We start from the raw sequence: 17,040 nt of genomic DNA, 5'->3' as shown, positions 1-17,040 counted from the left end.
TAGGGGATAGCATGAACACAGTCCCCTACTACCACAAATTATGTGGTCAAGAGTCCCACATTTGGGAAAGTCACAGAGGTCAGCACATCAGGAGTGCAATGGATGAGCCTTGCCCTGGGAAAACCACCTTCCTGATCATGGTATCTCTCCTGCCAGGTAAGCATGATAGGGACATATTTTAATGTGGTTTTTCTATAAAAAGAATTTTAAGAAACAATATCAAAGTGATTGAACTAAATATTTTTTGATTATGCTGATACATGTGTATCAACTATGAGTAATCCATACTTTCTTTATAATAGAGTAATAAAACAGTACAGTCTCCCCCAAAAGACTAAAAGAAAAACACAAGCCACCCATTCAGCTAAGGAAAGCAGAAGCAGCTGAAAAGGACTGAACTAAAGCAAGACAGCTTCCTGAACACTGCTGGATAGGGCATCAGATTACAAAAAGGGAAAACCTAAAGGTCTATGGAATAATAGAGTGCAGCCAGAAGAAATTTAAAGGGAAAGGAGAAAGAAAAAGACCTTCACAGAATAATGGCAGCCAATGCCAAAAGCCAGTCCTCTTACAGAGGAGTCGAGTTACAGAATCTCCCTGGCTTCAGAACTGGAAGTAGACCTTGCCCCTTTTCGCGAACGGTAAATCATATTAGAACACACTGTACTGTCCGTCTGACCAAATATTTGTCAAACAGTGAGTAATTGTGAAGTCCTTAAGAAATTTCAATTCTGACACAAGATGGAGAATAAGAATCTTTTTTAAAGACAGAAAAAATAACCTGTTTTCTCCCCTATTTCTCAAGTGAACGTCATTACAAGGGTCACATTGGTCTACTCTGGGTAGATCACGTGACCATCACTCACTGTCTCCTGGAATGTTTCTTTCCACAATTATTTCTGAATTTCCATCTATCGTGGATTTCCCTGGTGGCTCAGTGGTAAAGAATCTGCTTGTCAGTGCAGGAGATGCGGGTTCCATCCCTGGGTCGGGAAGATCCCCTGGAGAAGGCAATGGCAACCCACTGCTGCATTTTTACCTGGGTAATCCCATGGACAGAAAAGCCTGGCAGGCTATAGTCCATGGGGTCACAAAGAGTCGGACATGACTTAGCATCCAAACAACAACAGGTCCACTATCCAGTATTGGTTTTAATTAGATTTGAGGACAAATTGTAGATTACATTTATCAGCATTCTTCCCACTCTCCATATTTTACAGATTTCTCCTTAGGCAACAAAAATCTAATTTTAAAGAAGTTTTTTTTTTCCCTCCTAATTCTCTGAAGAGGGTCCCAGAGTCAGATCTTTATTTGGAACTCACAACCGGGCAGATACCTGATGAGTAGAGGGACCCCCATGATTGGTGTTTTATTTGTTAAACTGAAAGTGAAAGTCACTCAGTCATGTCAGACTCTTTGTGACCCCGTGGAGTATACAGTCCATGGAATTCTCCAAGCCAGAATACTGGAGTGGGTAGCTGTTCCCAACCCAGGGATCAAATCCAAGTCTCCCACATTGCAGGCAGAGTCTTTACCAGCTGAGCCACCAGGGAAGCCCATACAGAGGCTCAAAGACCTCATGGAAAAGACCACTAAGAAGTTGGGGCTGTTATTAATAGTTGGCCCCCATCCACAATCCCTCTGCCTCTCCCCCATCAAAAGGACACAACCGCAACCAGGAAAAAATGACTTCTCTTTAATTGGGGAGGAACTGTTCAAATGGAAAATAAATTTACCCTGAAGAGGATATCAGGATTGCTCTAGAGAAGGAAGGACAAAGCTGTTTTGAGGCTCCTTCCAGGAATTTGCCCCTGGAGCCAATGGAGGCTTTATGTGGAGTTGAAATGAGAATACTGGAAGGAAGGAGGCGCCAGGGGGCGCTGCTGGCTCACTGCTGGGGTGAGCTTCTCCCTGCCTGCAAAGTGGAAAGTCCTCAAAGGACAGAGGGCAGCAGCCTGGGGAGGTGTCAGGACACTCACAGGACAGGCAGGCAGTGTCCCCAGCAGAGGGAAGAGGGTACCCGTCTCTCCTGACTGTAGCCATGTTTAGTGATTGTACCGTCTGGGAAAGCCGAGGAAACCAAAGAGTGAATCAATCATGCTTCTTGTTTTCAAGGAGCTTTTAGCCTACCACCAACAGTTTTACTAAAACTATATATATATATTTTTTTTTTAAATAAATACTTTACATACCACATACCAAAATCATTTCCAGATGGATTAGAGAGCATCTGTAAAACTGGAGGAAAATAGAATCGAATAGTTAATACGAATTTGCAGGAGGAGGAGATTTCCAAGTTTTTATAAAAGCAGTGAAAAAAATGTATAAAGGAGATTGTCAGGTTTAATTATATAAAAATTATAACTTCTGGATATTAAAATGTGAATAAATAAAATATGAACAAGGGACTGAGAAAAATATTTAGCCAAAGTGTGACTGGGAAAAAAGGTTAATGTTTTTTTTTCTATAAAGAACACATAAAAATAAAACTAAAAAATTATCATGCCCTAATAGGGAAACAGAAAAAAATCTTGAAAAGTCAATTCATAATAAAGAAAATACATTTAGGACACAAATATAAAAAAGGGAAAATATCTCACAACTACTGAAGAACTGCAAATTAAAAATACAGTGTCTTAATGTATTAAAAATACATACATGCACAAAATCCTTACTGCTAATGAAATTGTGGCAAACAGGATCTTCCATGCATTGCTGGTGCCAGCATAGGATACAATAATTTGGAAAGTACTTGCAGTTTGGCAATGTATATTAAGATTCTCTAAAACATTTATATTCACTGATTCAATAATTATGTCTCTGGAAATCCATCTTACCAAATATTAATTAAAATATAAAATAAGCATCTTAATGAACAGAATTGTTCACTCAGGGCCATTTATTCTGGAGAAAAATTCAAAACAAGGTAAATATCCAAAATGATTAAGTCAATTACAATACACAGTTGATTCAAAATGTTATGATGGTGGTGATGAAAATACTTGTACTACATCATTAAGTGAATGAGGAAGAGTCTAAAACTTTGTATTAGTTTGATTATTACCTTTTAAAAATCAATACATTTTTCATAAAATATACAGACAAAAAGACTGAAAGAAGTTTTGTTTGTTTGGGGCTGGTTGTCTGGGGAACTATGAATGTTTCTTTTCTTCCTTTTTTTAAAACTTCTCTCTTTTTTCAAATTTCTAAAAATTCTTTATAACATAAACATTCATTTAAAAATGAAAAGTCACAAAAATCACTTGCATTTCTATACATTAACAATGAACAATCTGAAAAGAAAATCAAGAGAACTCCACTTGTAATACATCAAAAAGAATAAAATACTTAGGAATAAATCTAACCAACAACATAGAAGACTTATACCCTGATAACTACAAAACATTGCTGAAAGAAATTAAAGAAGATATAGATAAATAGAAAGACATCTCATGTTCATGGATTGGAAGACTTTAATATTGTTAAAAATGCCTATACTACTCAAAGTGATCTACCTAATCAACATAATCCCTATCAAAACCTCGATGGAAATTTTTCAGAAGTAGAAAAATTCATCCTTAAATGCATAGGGCATTTCAAGGGACCTCTGATAACCAAATCAATTTTGAAGAAGAACAAATTTGAAAGCCTCACACTTCCTGTTTCAAAACATTACAAAGACCCAGTAAGCAAAAGAGCATGGTGCTAGCATAAAGACAGAGAAATAGACCAATGGAATACAATAAAAGAGCCCTTCTGAAATAAGCCCTCGCTTACATCATCAAATGACTTTTGATAAGGGTGCTGAGACCACTTAGTTGGGAAAGGACTGTCTCTTGACCAAATGGTTCTGGGAACTGGATATTCTCATGCAAAAGAATGACATGGGACCCTTATACTATATGCAAAAATTAACTCAAAATGGATTAAAATCTAAACATAAACCCTAAAACTATAAAATTCCCAGAAGAAAACATAGGAGGAAACCTTCACGATATTGGACTTGGCAGTAATTTCTTGGATATGACACTAAAGGTATAGGCAACAAAAGCAAAAATGAACAAACGGGGCTACACCAAACTTCAGAACATGAAAGGAAACAGAGAAAAGGCAACCTAGGGAATGCGAGGAGTTATTTGCAAGTCGTGTATCTGATAACGGGTTGTATTCAGGATATATGAAAAACTCCTACAATTCAACAACTAAAATCAAATAACTTGAATTTCAAATGGGCAAAGGAATTCAGACACCCCCAGAGGAGATATACAAAGCATATGAAAAGATGCTCATTATCACTAATTGTCACAGAAATGCAAATCAAAACAAAGTATCACCTAACATCCATTTGGGTGACTACTAGCAAAATATCCCAGAATATCAAATGTTGAGGATGTGGAGAAATTGAAATGCTTGGGCACTATGGCTGGGACTCTAAAATTGTGCAGCGGTCTCTATTGAGTATTCTTTTTAATATTTATTTATTTGACTGCCTCGGGTCTTAGTTGCAGCACTCAAGGACACTCAGGATCTTCACTGAGGTGCAGATTCTTTAGCTGTTATGCATGGGCTTAACTGCCCCATAGCATATGGGATCTTAGTTCCCCGACAAGGGATTGAACTTGCGTCCCCTGCATTGCAAGGCAGATTCCTAACTACTGGACCACCAGAGAAGTCCCGTCTATTGGGTATTGAAACAGTATTGAGGTTCCTAAAAAAAGTATAAAAAGGAACTACCATGTGATCCAGCAGTCCCACTTCTAATATATATAAAAAGAATTGAAAGACAAACTGTGGTTATTCAGATTGGAGTATTTGGCAGACATTTCCTGGGGAATGAATGAAGTAAGCCCATCAACAAGGAAAACAATCAGTAGTCAATTATCAATAATAAAAACCTGGCTTCAAGCAAAAATTAGCACTTTGGAAAACTTGTAGCTGCCACCATGAACTTCACAGCATCCCAATACGTAACAACTTTACTGTAGTGATGTTAACAGATGTGACATTTTAATATTATATAATCGAACATTTAGAAGAGCTGCATAAGCCAGTGAATCAATATTTTCCAAAGGACCAATGCACAATGTTGCAAAATTATACATGAGTAACGGTAAAAGATCCATTCAAGGTACTAGTGTGTGTGTGTGTTAGTTGCTCAGTCGTGTCCGACTCTTGGCCACTCCGTGGACTGTAGTCTGCCAGGCTCCTCGGTCCATGGAATTCTCCAGGCAAGAATCCTGGAGTGGGTTGCCATTTCCTTCTCCAGCAAGGTAACAGAGACTGATTTTTTTTTAATGTAAGAGAGTACAAAAAGGTCAGGGATATGGTTTCAGATTCTGACTGTAACTAATCTTTAAGAAAATATCACTGGGACTTCCCTGGCAGTCCAGTGGTTAGGACTCTGCTCTTCCAATGCAGGGGGTGCGGGATCAATCCCTGGTCAGGGAACAAAGGTCCCACAGGTGTGAGGTGTGACCAAAAAGATAAAAATTAAAAAACTGAGGGACTGCAATAAAAATTGAGATAAAAGCAGAAATCAATGAATTAGAAGACAAAAATAAAATAAAACTTAAAAAAATGGAAGAAACTACCACTCATCCAGCTTTGGTATATCAAAGACTATCCATGAATATCTGAAAAGATAATTAAAGTTATCCTCCTTTTACTAGCTACATATCTGTGCCTCTACAAAAACAGAGTATTATGACAGACTGGATGCAGAAAGCAGATATGATATTTCTTCCTCTATTACACCAGACATTAAAGAGACTTGCAAAAATGTAAAAACAGTGCCACTCTTCTCACTAAACTTTTTTGTTATGGAAAATACCCCTATTTTTCATAAAAATATATGGTGCCAAAGAAGCAACCCTGGAAGTTTTTCCTGCATGCCCTAGAAAAGTTGATGGAGTAGTGTGGTAATGGGTGCCTTAAAGATTTGGTAGAATGCATGCTTTTTTGAGAGGTAGCTATAAACTTTAACTTTTTAACTATATACTTTCTTTCTATGGTAGTTGATTTGTCTCAGTCTCTCTTTTCTGGGGTCAGTTTTGGCAATTTAAATGTTCTAGAACAGTGATTCTCAAACTTTTTGGTCTTAGGAACTCTTTATATACTTAAAAATTATTGTGGATCCCCACGAGCTTTTGTTTATGTGGTTTATATCTACAGATATTGGCTGTGAAAGTGAAAGTCACTCAGTCGTGTTCAACTCCTTGTGACCCCATGAACTATACAGAATTCTCCCAGCCAGAATACTGGAGTGGGTAGCCTTTCCCTTCTCCAGGGAATCTTCCCAACCCAGGGATCAAACCCAGGTCTCCTGTATTGCAGGCGGATTCTTTACCAACTGAGCTATCAGGGAAGCCAATATTTGTTATAATAGAGACTAAAAATTGGGAAATTTAAAAACATTTACTTATTTTAAAATGGTAACAGATTTAAAAATATAGCAATGAATAAATCTGTATATTCACAATGTTGCAGTTATCTGTCGCTGAACAGAAAAGCTGCCACACAGTGGGCAGATGAAAATAGCAGACGGTTAGATCTCACTTCCTGTGGATCGGGAATCCAGGCAGGCTCAGGCTCAGGGTCCCTTGTGAAGGCTGCACTCAAGCTGTAGGCTCCTGCAGGGGGACGATGGCTCCCAACACCCAGGGTTACTGGCAGCATCTCAGTGCTTTGGGGCTGTTGCACCGGGAGCCGCAGTTTCTTGCTGGCCACAGGATGCCTTCATTCCCTGCACACGCGCCTCTCCATCCAGTGTCTCCTGTGGAGATAGCTGCTCCACCAAAGCTAGCGACTGGGGGCCAGCAGGCCAGGGATCAGCACCTTAGTTAATCTATTCGTGGAGGGTGACAGCCCAGCACTTTCCCTGAAGAGGAGGGCATGATCACAGGGACAGGAATTGCAGGTGGGAGGGCGAGCATGGGGGTCTCATCAGAGGGCGTCCCCATACAGGAGCGATGGGGCAGAATTCACCCGTGGTGAGAGCCAGGGGCTCCAATCTTCTCACAAAGGAAGGCAAGCTGTAGAAATCTTTTCTAAAAATTGTGGGGACTTCCCTGGTGGTCCAGTGGCAGAGACTCTGCGGGCCCAATGGAGGGGGGCCAGATTAGATCCCTTGTCAGGGAACTAGATTCCACATGCTGCAACCAAGACCTGGCAAAGCCAAAGAAAAAAGTGTCCGAATTCTACATAACATGAAAAGCACAAGCCCGGGAAAAAGTAACTGATAAGAGAAACACATCCCTGGCTCCCCTGAAGGACATCGGAATCACAAGGTGTGGCTGTGGATATCCTCTGCAGGTTACCTGTGAAAGCTAGAAAATGGCGCTAAGTAATTCTTCAGGTTGAAACAAGGGACAGTAGCATCTCTAGGCCTGCAGGCCTAGGAACAGGAGGATTAAAGGGAGGAGGGGCATACTGAGGCCCAGGGGGCCTGGCATTCAGCCTCACCCCTACAGAGAATTCCCTGAGCTCAGAAGTTCAATATGATTGAAAATTACCAACCCTGAAGCAGGCTGCATATGAATCGTTGTCAGTGAAAAGACCTTCCTGTGTCCTTGGCTCTTTTCCACTGCTCACTTTGCGGACCAATGTTAATGAGCAAAGAGAGTTAACTGACTGTGGCTGTCTATGGAATTTCAAACTAAAAATTGAAAGAGTTTTTTAAAAAAATGAGGATTCTTGGATAAAGAAGATGTGGTACATCATACAATGGAGTATCACTCGGCCATGAAAAGGAATGGCCATGTTTGCAGCAACATGGATGGACCTAGAGATTGTCATACTGAGTGAAGTAAGTCAGACAAGACACTTATCATATGTTATTTCTTATATGTGTAATCTTAAAAAAGGTACAAATTAATCTATTTACGAAACAGAAATAGATTCACAGATGTAGAAAACAAAGTAGGTGGGAGGGATGAATTAGGAGATTCTGACACAGACACACTATATGTAAACTACAGAACTAAAAAGGACCTAGTGTACAGGACAGAGAACTCCACCCAATAATCTGTAATGACCTACACAGGAAAAGGACCTAAGAGAGTAGGTATATGTAAGTGTATAATTTATTCACTTTGCTATACAGTGGAAACTAACATTGTAAATCAACTCTACTGCAACACAAAAATTTTTTTAATGTAGATTCTACCTTAAAATGGATCTCTACAAGGAGATCAAACCAGTAAATTTTCCTAAAGGAAATCAGTCCTGAATATTCATTTGAAGGATTGATGCTGAAACTGAAGCTGCAATACCAGGCCACCTGATGTGAAGAACTGACTCACTGGAAAAGACCCTGATGCTGGGAAAGATTGAATGCAGGAGGAGAAGGAGACGACAAAGGATGTGATGATTGGATGACATCACCATGGATTACCAACTCAATGGACATGAGTTTGAGCAAGCTCCAGGAGTTGGTGACGGACAGGGAAGCCTGGCGTACTGCAGTCCATGGGGTCACAAAGAGTCGGTCACAACTGAGTGACTGAACTGAACCGAACTGATCTTAAAATGAACATATATTAGTAGCTCAATGAAATTTCTGACCTCAACTAGAGTGAAATCTATGAAGCCCTTCTATGTCATCTTCTTTAACATAAGAGGATTTTAACCTCTCAGACATTCTAATGCTACTAGTGATGAAGATTAGACTAACGTACACTGAGAAACAGGGCTTCCCAGGTGCCTGCCAATGCAGGTTACACATAACAACACAGGTTTGACCCCTGGGTCGGGAAGGTCCACTGGAGGAGAGCAAGGCAACCCACTCCAGTATTCTCGCCTGGGAAATCCCATGGACAGAGGAGCCTGGTGGGCTACAGTCCATGCAGTTGCACAGAGTTGAACACGACTGAAGCTACTTGGCGCACATGCACAAAGAGAAGTAGCACAGGATAGTGGCCACGATGCAGCCTCTGAGTTCCAGCTAGACAGTGTGGGTTCAGACAATGGCTTTTCCTGTGACCTTGGGCAGGCCACCTAAGCTCAGCTTTCTCATATATATAGAATATGAATCCAAGGTTGACGTGAGGATCAAACAAATGGATAAGCACAGAGGTAGTCCATTTCCAGCAGCGTCGGCTACTATCATGTAGGTGACAGTACACGTTAGGCGCTCGGATCCCCACCTGCAATCCCAGTAAAGCAGGAGCCTCCTTCCCACACAACAGAGGTGGACACGGGACCAAGTTTTTATTCTTTCTCTTTCTGGTTTCTATTCTGAAGTTTCAGAGTGAGAAGTCTTCACAGAAATTTTATTTAGATCAAAAATTAAATAAAGTAGTGTCTAAGCAGAGTCATCCACATTCAACAATCTATTTTTATTATTTTCTTTCCACACGTACACATGGGTACCATGAACTGAGTCATTTTGAACTGTTGCTAATTTCCTTTTGGAAGTAGTTTGATGACACTGTCATTGCAGCGAAAGACCAGCAGATGGCTGTCCACATAAACACACAAATACCTGCAGGAAAAGGCTTTACAAGATAGTTTCCAAAGAACTGCAAAAATTAGTGCAAGAAAGCTATGGATGTCAATATTGAAAACACAGACTTTGTAACAGTCTTAAGAGTACTTTTTAACAGACTTGGTTGCCAAGGGAGAAAGAGGGGTGGGGAGGGAGGGACTGGGAGTTTGAGATTAGCAAACTATGATATGTAGATGAATAAACAACGAGGTCCCATTGTATAGCACAGTAAATTACAATCAATATCCTGTGATAAACCATAATGGAAAAGAATATGAAAAAGAATACACACATATACAACTGAATCACTTTGCTCTACAGCAGAAATTAACACCACGTTCTAAATCAACTATACTCCAATAAAAATTTTTTAAAGAATATCTTTACATTTGAGACAAAAATTTAATTCTATCCTTCACACAAAAATCTTTGTCACACTGCCGGAAGAAGTATCTATTGGGGTATAACCTTCCCAGAGGGCAATTTACTTAATGCCAAAGTATTTAAAATATGTTTTTTTTTTTTTGATGAAGCCATCAAAAAATAAATATACCTAGTCATTGATCTAAGATATTAAGCCTGAACTAAAAAATCTGTTTACAGTAGTGGTTCTCATTTTGGGGTGGTTTTGTCCCGTGGGGGGACATTTGATGATATCTAAGGACGTGTTTGTCACAACTGGAGGGGAGGGGCTGGGACAGGCATCCAGTGGGCAAAGGCCAGGATACCCTAAACATCCTACAACACACAGGACAGCCCCCCTCAACAGAGACTCATGTGGCCCCAAATGTCAACTGTGCTGGGACTGAGACACCCTGGACTAGAAGAAGCATGTGCCTCGTGTACTGTTTTTGTAAGAGTGAAGCAGTGAAAACAACTTAAGTGTCCAAAACAGAAGACTAGCTGAATAAATGACGAATGATTCATCCATACAAGACAGTTGTTAAAAGGAATGTTGCAGAAGAATAATTATTGTGACAAAATATTCTGTGGATAAAGCTTACTGAACTGTATATGCAGTATGAGCCCACATTTTAAAGGGCTACATACACAGCTGAGGGTGTAAATAGGTGGTTTATCTCTGAATGTAGCATTCTGTATTTTATTCTTCTTTGTGTTTATCATTAAACATTACTTTTTCTCCAATGAACATCTTACTAATATTAGAATATTACAATTTTAATACAAATTGGGTACCACAGCAGTTGATAACTTTCGAGAGAAAAATATAACAAAATGTTTGAAACTAAACCTTATAAACTTCAAAACACTGATTTTTTTCATTGCATTCATCTAATATTTCAACTAGCTACTTCCTTAGTACCAGTCACATCAAATAATTTTCCCCATAAATGCTGGGCCATATTTTGCCTTTTCCTATTCTTTTTCTATAGTCAGGAAGTCTAAGAATGGAGGTACCACAATCACAAATGTACTTCCCAAGTATTCCACCGCTGAATTTCTGGCCGTCTTTTGAGCACTTGTTGTTCATTCAATCTTCCTGTTGTGTCCAACCCTTCATGACCCCATGGACTGCAGCACGCCAGGCTTCCCTGTCCTTCACCATCTCCTGGTGTTTGCTCAGACTCATGTCCCTTTTGAGCACTAGTAAAACCTGAATGCAGCTGTAAGCTTCCTCTGAAGATGTATACTCGGTACTAATACAGTTGTGGTTGATCACTACCAGGGGAGTTTAGGCAATTATATTTTTGTCTATTTATGGCTGTTAGCCATGCCCAGATGGTGCTAGTGGTAAAGAACCCACCTGCCAATGCAGGAGACACAGGTGACTTTGGTTCAATCCCTGGATTGGGAAGATCCCCTGGGGAAGAAGATGGTAAGCCTGGAGAATTCCAGTATTCTTGCCTGGAGAATCCCATGGACAGAGGAACTTGGTGGGCTACAGTTCACAGGGTCACAAAGAGTCAGACATGACTGAGTGACTGAGCATGAGCCCTGCCAAGACATGAAAGCCCAAAGTTATGAAGTCTCATTAAGATTACAACTAGTAAAACAAGAAAGCAGGTTTTTGGATTTTCTGCTGCAAATTCCATTAATAAAGTCTTTACAGCCAATGGATGACATTTTAAAATAACTGAACTGAAAAATGTCCAAATTTTAACACTTAAATTACTTGTTAAATGGAAGCAAAATCTAGAACATATTCTTTGTGAGCCAAAGATAGCCAGGTATTAGCTGTGCCCCATTATCCAGGAAAAAGTGAATGAGATTATTTGATCTGTTTCAAGTATAATTTCCCTCCAAGGAACAGAAGAGAAAGGCTCAAGAAAGGCCCCGAACTGGAAGGATTAGATTTGAGTCCGAGCGAATCACTCTTATGCACTCAGGTTCACCTGCAAAATAATAGGAGGTTATTGACCCTCACTTCTGCCCTGTATCAAAACCCAGCTCACCCATTTCGGCCTGCATAACCACTCCATCATCTGTAAGCACGTGTGTCCTCCTGGCCACCAGGTCAGCCGACCACTCACCGGGTGTCCACTGTACTCTGTCCATATCTGACTATGAACAGACAGACGCTCAGTATTGGGGAGGTCCTCAGGCATCTCGGCCAACCTCACTTTATCCCGACAGAGGAGATTACACGCTTTTGAACTGAATCAGTTGGAGGGCTTGGGTGTCCAGGCGGGGGCCTTGGATGCACGACACACCCCCAGATAAGCGGGCAGTGTGGGGAGCGTTTGACCTTAGGTCCAGAGGGAAGAACTTCACTCACGTACTTTCTAGAAACAGACTGCAGATGCTTCTGCCGGCCTGAGAAGCCAGAGGATGAAATACCACAAAAGGATGTTCCAGGCTATGAAAAATAACTGCTAATTTAAAAAAATAACATGACCAGTCATTTTTCCTGATATCCATGTGAGTTGTGCTCAGAAAAGCTACCGCTTCACAGAGTACCAGTGATTGGGTTTCTACGGGCAGTGGACTTTGCAGCGTAGAAGCCGCAAACACGGAGGCCAGCGGTCTGCACACCAAGCGGGGGAGCTTGTGGGGTTTTAGGTCAGGTCCTGGAAGATGATGCTGTGAAAGTGCTGCACTCAATATGCCAGCAAATTCAGAAAACTCAGCAGTGGCCACAGGACTGGAAAAGGTCAGTTTTCATTCCAATCCCAAAGAAAGGCAATGCCAAAGAATGCTCAAACTACCACACAATTGCACTCATCTCACATGCTAGTAAAGTAATGCTCAAAATTCTCCAAGCCAGGCTTCAGCAATACGTGAACCGTGAACTTCCAGATGTTCAAGCTGGTTTTATAACAGGCAGAGGAACCAGAGATCAAATTGCCAACATCTTCTGGATCATGGAAAAAGCAAGAGAGTTCCAGAAAAACATCTATTTCTGCTTTATTGACTATGCCAAAGCCTTTGACTGTATGGATCACAATAAACTGTAGAAAATTCTTCAAGAGATGGGAATACCAGACCACCTGACCTGCCTCTTGAGAAACCTATATGCAGGTCAGGAAGCAACAGTTAGAACTGGACATGGAACAACAGACTGGTTCCAAATAGGAAAAGGAGTACGTCAAGCAAGGCTGTATATTGTCACCCTGCTTATTTAACTTATATGCAGAGTACATTATGAGAGACGCTGGGCTGGAAGAAGCACAAGCTGGAATCAAGATTACGGAGAAAAATATCAATAACCTTAGATATGCAGATGACACCACCCTTATGGCAGAAAGTGAAGGGGAACTAAAAAGCTTCTTGATGAAAGTGAAAGAGGAGAGTGAAAAAGTTGGCTCAAAGCTCAATATTCAGAAAATGAAGATCATGGCATCTGGTCCCATCACTTCATGGGAAATAGATGGGGAAAAGGTGGAAACAGTGTCAGACTTTATTTTTTTGGGCTCCAAAATCACTGCAGATGGTGACTGCAGCCGTGAAATTAAAGCACGCTTACTCCTTGGAAGGAAAGTCATGACCAATCTAGACAGCATATTCAAAAGCAGAGACATTACTTGGCCAACATAGGTCCGTCTAGTCAAGGCTATGGTTTTTCCTGTGGTCATGTATGGATGTGAGAGTTGGACTGTGAAGAAAGCTGAGCACGGAAGAATTGATGCTTTTGAACTGTGGTGTTGGAGAAGACTGAGAGTGTGCCTTGGACTGCAAGGAGATCCAACCAGTCCATTCTGAAGGAGATCAGTCCTGGGATTTCTTTGGAAGGAATGATGCTAAAGCTGAAACTCCAGTACTTTGGCCACCTCATGCGAAGAGTTGACTCACTGGAAAAGACTGATGCTGGGAGGGATTGGGGGCAGGAGAAAAAGGGGACGACAGAGGATGAGATGGTTGGATGGCATCACCGACTCGATGGACATGAGTTTGGGTGAACTCCGGGAGTTGGTGATGGACAGGGAGTCCTGGCGTGCTGCAATTCGTGGGGTCGCAAAGAGTCGGACACGACTGAACGACTGAACTGAACTGTAGTGTCCCCATCACCTCCGCCAGGTGCCCCCGAGGACGGCTCCGCCAGCACTCCACCTCCCGGCGCTCAGACTCCGCCTGGGCGACAGGGGGCGCGCGCAGCCACGCCTAGCCTGCTCCTTCGCGGGCGCCCCATCCCCAGTTCGCGCAGCCGCCTTAGAGCCCGCCGGACGATTCCTCTTCCGGGGCAGCGCGGAGAGGCGTGCGGGACCCGGATGCAAACGCGAGCGCGGCTATATAAGCGCCCCACAGGCCTCACGCCTGCCTCTTTGAGGAAGACGCGGTCGCGGCTGCTGCGGACTTTTGTTCCGCCCGCTCCTGCTCCTGACTCACCGCTGTTCGCTCTCGCCGAGGAACAAGTCGGTCAGGAAGCCACGCCGCAGCCATGGTGAGTCGGGGGCGTCCGGGTCGCGTCCTGGAGGAAGATTGGGCTGGAGGGAGGGAACGGGACTCGTTTGTCCAGGGAATGGGCTTATGAGATGCCGCCAGGAACTGTGAAGGGTCCGAGCGCGCTGGTCCCCGGACTTGACAAGCTTCTTAAGGGTTTTTTATTCTCACTTGTGTGGTAACAGGCCTTTAAAGACACCGGCAAGACTCCCGTGGAGCCAGAGGTGGCCATTCACCGGATTAGGATCACCCTCACCAGCCGCAACGTGAAGTCTCTGGAGAAGGGTCAGTGCGGCGAATTCGGGGGTCTCGGGGCTTGTTCCTGAGCGAGGTCGGCTCTCAGGGGGGCCAGCGTCCTCTTTCAAAAGACTGAGTTAAGAGTGGTCCACACTTGGTGTGTGCCGTGTTGGCGGTGAGGAGAGAATTGCTGTGCTGACTTATGGTGATCGTCTTATACGCTATTCTGAGCCCGCGGCGGTTCGACTTTGAGCCGGCTCTTGTGCGTTAAGGGAACCAACTGAAGGATGCTTTTACTTCCCTGCAGTGTGTGCTGACCTGATCAGAGGCGCGAAGGAAAAGAATCTCAAAGTGAAAGGACCAGTTCGGATGCCTACCAAGGTGAGAGAGAGTGTCCTGGGCAGGAGGTGGAAGATGATAGTTGGAGAGAAGATGGAGAAATTAGAAAACATAAACTAAGTGAAATAGCACTGAATATGAAATAGAAAAAGTGAAGCAAACTAGGTAAAAGGTTCTGTTACAGTCCGGTTGCTTTTAAACGTGGCTGCTCGTTAGAAACATCTGGAGCTTTGGCGAAAAAAAGCAATGCCTGGGCATTTATATTTTTAAAAAATTCCAAGATAATTCTGATGTGCAGTTGGATATCAGAAGTGTCCTAGGGAAGCACAACAGACCATAAACGCTTGGTTTCCATTTTTTCTTGTTGCAGACTCTGAGAATAACTACGAGGAAAACTCCTTGTGGTGAAGGTTCTAAGACTTGGGATCGATTCCAAATGAGGATCCACAAGCGACTCATTGACCTGCACAGTCCTTCTGAAATTGTCAAGCAGATCACTTCCATCAGTATTGAGCCGGGAGTCGAGGTGGAAGTCACCATTGCCGATGCCTAAATCAACCTTTTTAATAAATCGATAATCAGTTGTTAAATTTTGTTGACTTTTATTTATAATACTGACAAGTCTTAGGAATAGAGTTGTGTTATGAAATTGATTACACCTTTTAAGTAGAATAATCAGAATTAGATGGATAGCCTGTGGTGGTTGACCCTGTTTCCATTGTAAGCTAGTTTACACGTGACAGCATTTGAAAATGGAATTGTGTTAACTGCCACATGAGATCTTGCTATTGATGAATATTGGGGTTTTTGAACATGTGTGTGGGTTTAACTTTGGAACTGTCAGCGGTTTCTGGGATGATTCTAATGTGACCAGCTGTGGTTAGAAACCTAGTGTGATAAAAGGCAAGGAACTCAAAAGCTAGGTCTTAATATCTGACCCTGCCATTTGTCATAACTCCTTTTAAACTTGGCAAATTTCAGTAAGTTGTGGAAACTTTTATAGATACTGGTGCCTTAATTTTAGATAAGAAAATATAATACAATAAAATATAAAACAGTCCTAGTACTTAGATTTAGGTTATATCTATAGAATGTGTTTTATATATACTCCTTGGAATCACTTTTCACTTAATGTATATAAGTCATTCTGTATGAAGCTAAGTTAAGCATTTATATGTTTAGGGCTTAAAAGCACATCTTAGGTCAAATCCAAACCTCTATTACTGGATAACACTGCCTAACTCCAAGACCCTGCTTATACATTGTATTCCCATTGTGTAGACATAGAAATTGGTTTTTGCAATTTAATTTGCCCAGTGTTCTGAGCTTTAATAGCACAGCTGAAATTTTAGTGTGCCCATGGGTTGAGGATCCATCTTGATGTCCCATTGAAGGGTTGAAGTCTTTGCTGTTTTTAATTGGGTGGCTATCCTAAACATGTATGTCTATTCTACAGAAGTATATGACAGGTATATAAGCATTTTACAACTGATAAAATTTGCCACTCTTAGGATTCCAGTAATGAAATTCCTGCCTTTCTTCCCAGGAACCCAGCCCACTTTGGGTTACCTTGTCCAGTGGCTTCAGTTAGCATATGTAAGCTGTTCAGGTTTCTCTATCCAATTACGTGCCAGATGCCAGAGCCTCACTGTAAGTTGACAAGCCCCCACACCTGGTTTTCAACCCATGTCCAACACATGCGACACAATCGTTCTGATACTGGAATTTTCATCCCGAAACACTTCTGCAACATCAAAGTCCTTTTGATTCTGTTTTTTTCCTCCTATCAGGTCTCCAAAACACCAGATGTTGAAAAGGGATTTTCGTAGAGCAGAACCTGGAAAGGTGTTAATACTAAGGTTTAGCAAAGATGCTATGCTAACCTATGCTAAGGTAACCTGCTGGTAAGTCACTTCACTCGTGTCCGACTCTGCAACCTCATAGACTGCAGCCCACCAGGCTCACCCGTCCTTGGGATTCTCCAGGCAAGAACACTGGAGTGGGTTGCCATTTCCTTCTCCAATGCGTGAAAGTGAAGTCCTCAGTCGTGTCCGACCCTCAGCGACCCCATGGACTGCAGCCCTCCAGGCTCTGTCCATGGGATTTTCCAGGCAAGAGTACTGGAGTGGGGTGCCATTGCC

At 42.0% G+C, this 17,040-nt stretch overlaps 1 protein-coding gene and 2 non-coding genes across 3 annotated transcripts; 2 read left to right on the top strand and 1 right to left on the bottom strand.

Moving 5' to 3' along the window:
* LOC129627443 (U1 spliceosomal RNA) lies at nt 1-164 on the bottom strand. Its single transcript, XR_008702596.1, has one exon. It is a non-coding gene; the product is annotated as a U1 spliceosomal RNA (small nuclear RNA).
* A 13,964-nt stretch (nt 165-14,128) lies between these two features.
* Nucleotides 14,129-15,489, top strand: RPS20 (ribosomal protein S20). Its single transcript, XM_055546030.1, has 4 exons — nt 14,129-14,324; nt 14,509-14,608; nt 14,868-14,941; nt 15,270-15,489. The coding sequence occupies exons 1-4, from the start codon at nt 14,322-14,324 to the stop codon at nt 15,450-15,452; spliced, it is 360 nt and encodes a 119-aa protein (XP_055402005.1). The 5' UTR covers nt 14,129-14,321; the 3' UTR covers nt 15,453-15,489.
* Nucleotides 14,731-14,797, top strand: LOC129627497 (small nucleolar RNA U54). Its single transcript, XR_008702636.1, has one exon. It is a non-coding gene; the product is annotated as a small nucleolar RNA U54 (small nucleolar RNA).
* Nucleotides 15,490-17,040: the final 1,551 nt, after the last annotated feature.

This window comes from Bubalus kerabau, chromosome 14, assembly GCF_029407905.1.
Source record: "Bubalus kerabau isolate K-KA32 ecotype Philippines breed swamp buffalo chromosome 14, PCC_UOA_SB_1v2, whole genome shotgun sequence".
Classification (NCBI taxonomy): domain Eukaryota; kingdom Metazoa; phylum Chordata; class Mammalia; order Artiodactyla; family Bovidae; genus Bubalus; species Bubalus kerabau.
Note: the sequence above shows the minus strand (reverse complement) of the source record. Positions and strands in the feature narration are given on the sequence as shown.

Excerpts from the sequence above, each read along its gene's own strand:
- RPS20 (XM_055546030.1), top strand. Across the intron at positions 14,609-14,867 it reads CGTGAAGTCTCTGGAGAAGG|TGTGTGCTGACCTGATCAGA; the intron begins GTCAGTGCGGCG and ends ACTTCCCTGCAG. Across the intron at positions 14,942-15,269 it reads CAGTTCGGATGCCTACCAAG|ACTCTGAGAATAACTACGAG; the intron begins GTGAGAGAGAGT and ends TTCTTGTTGCAG.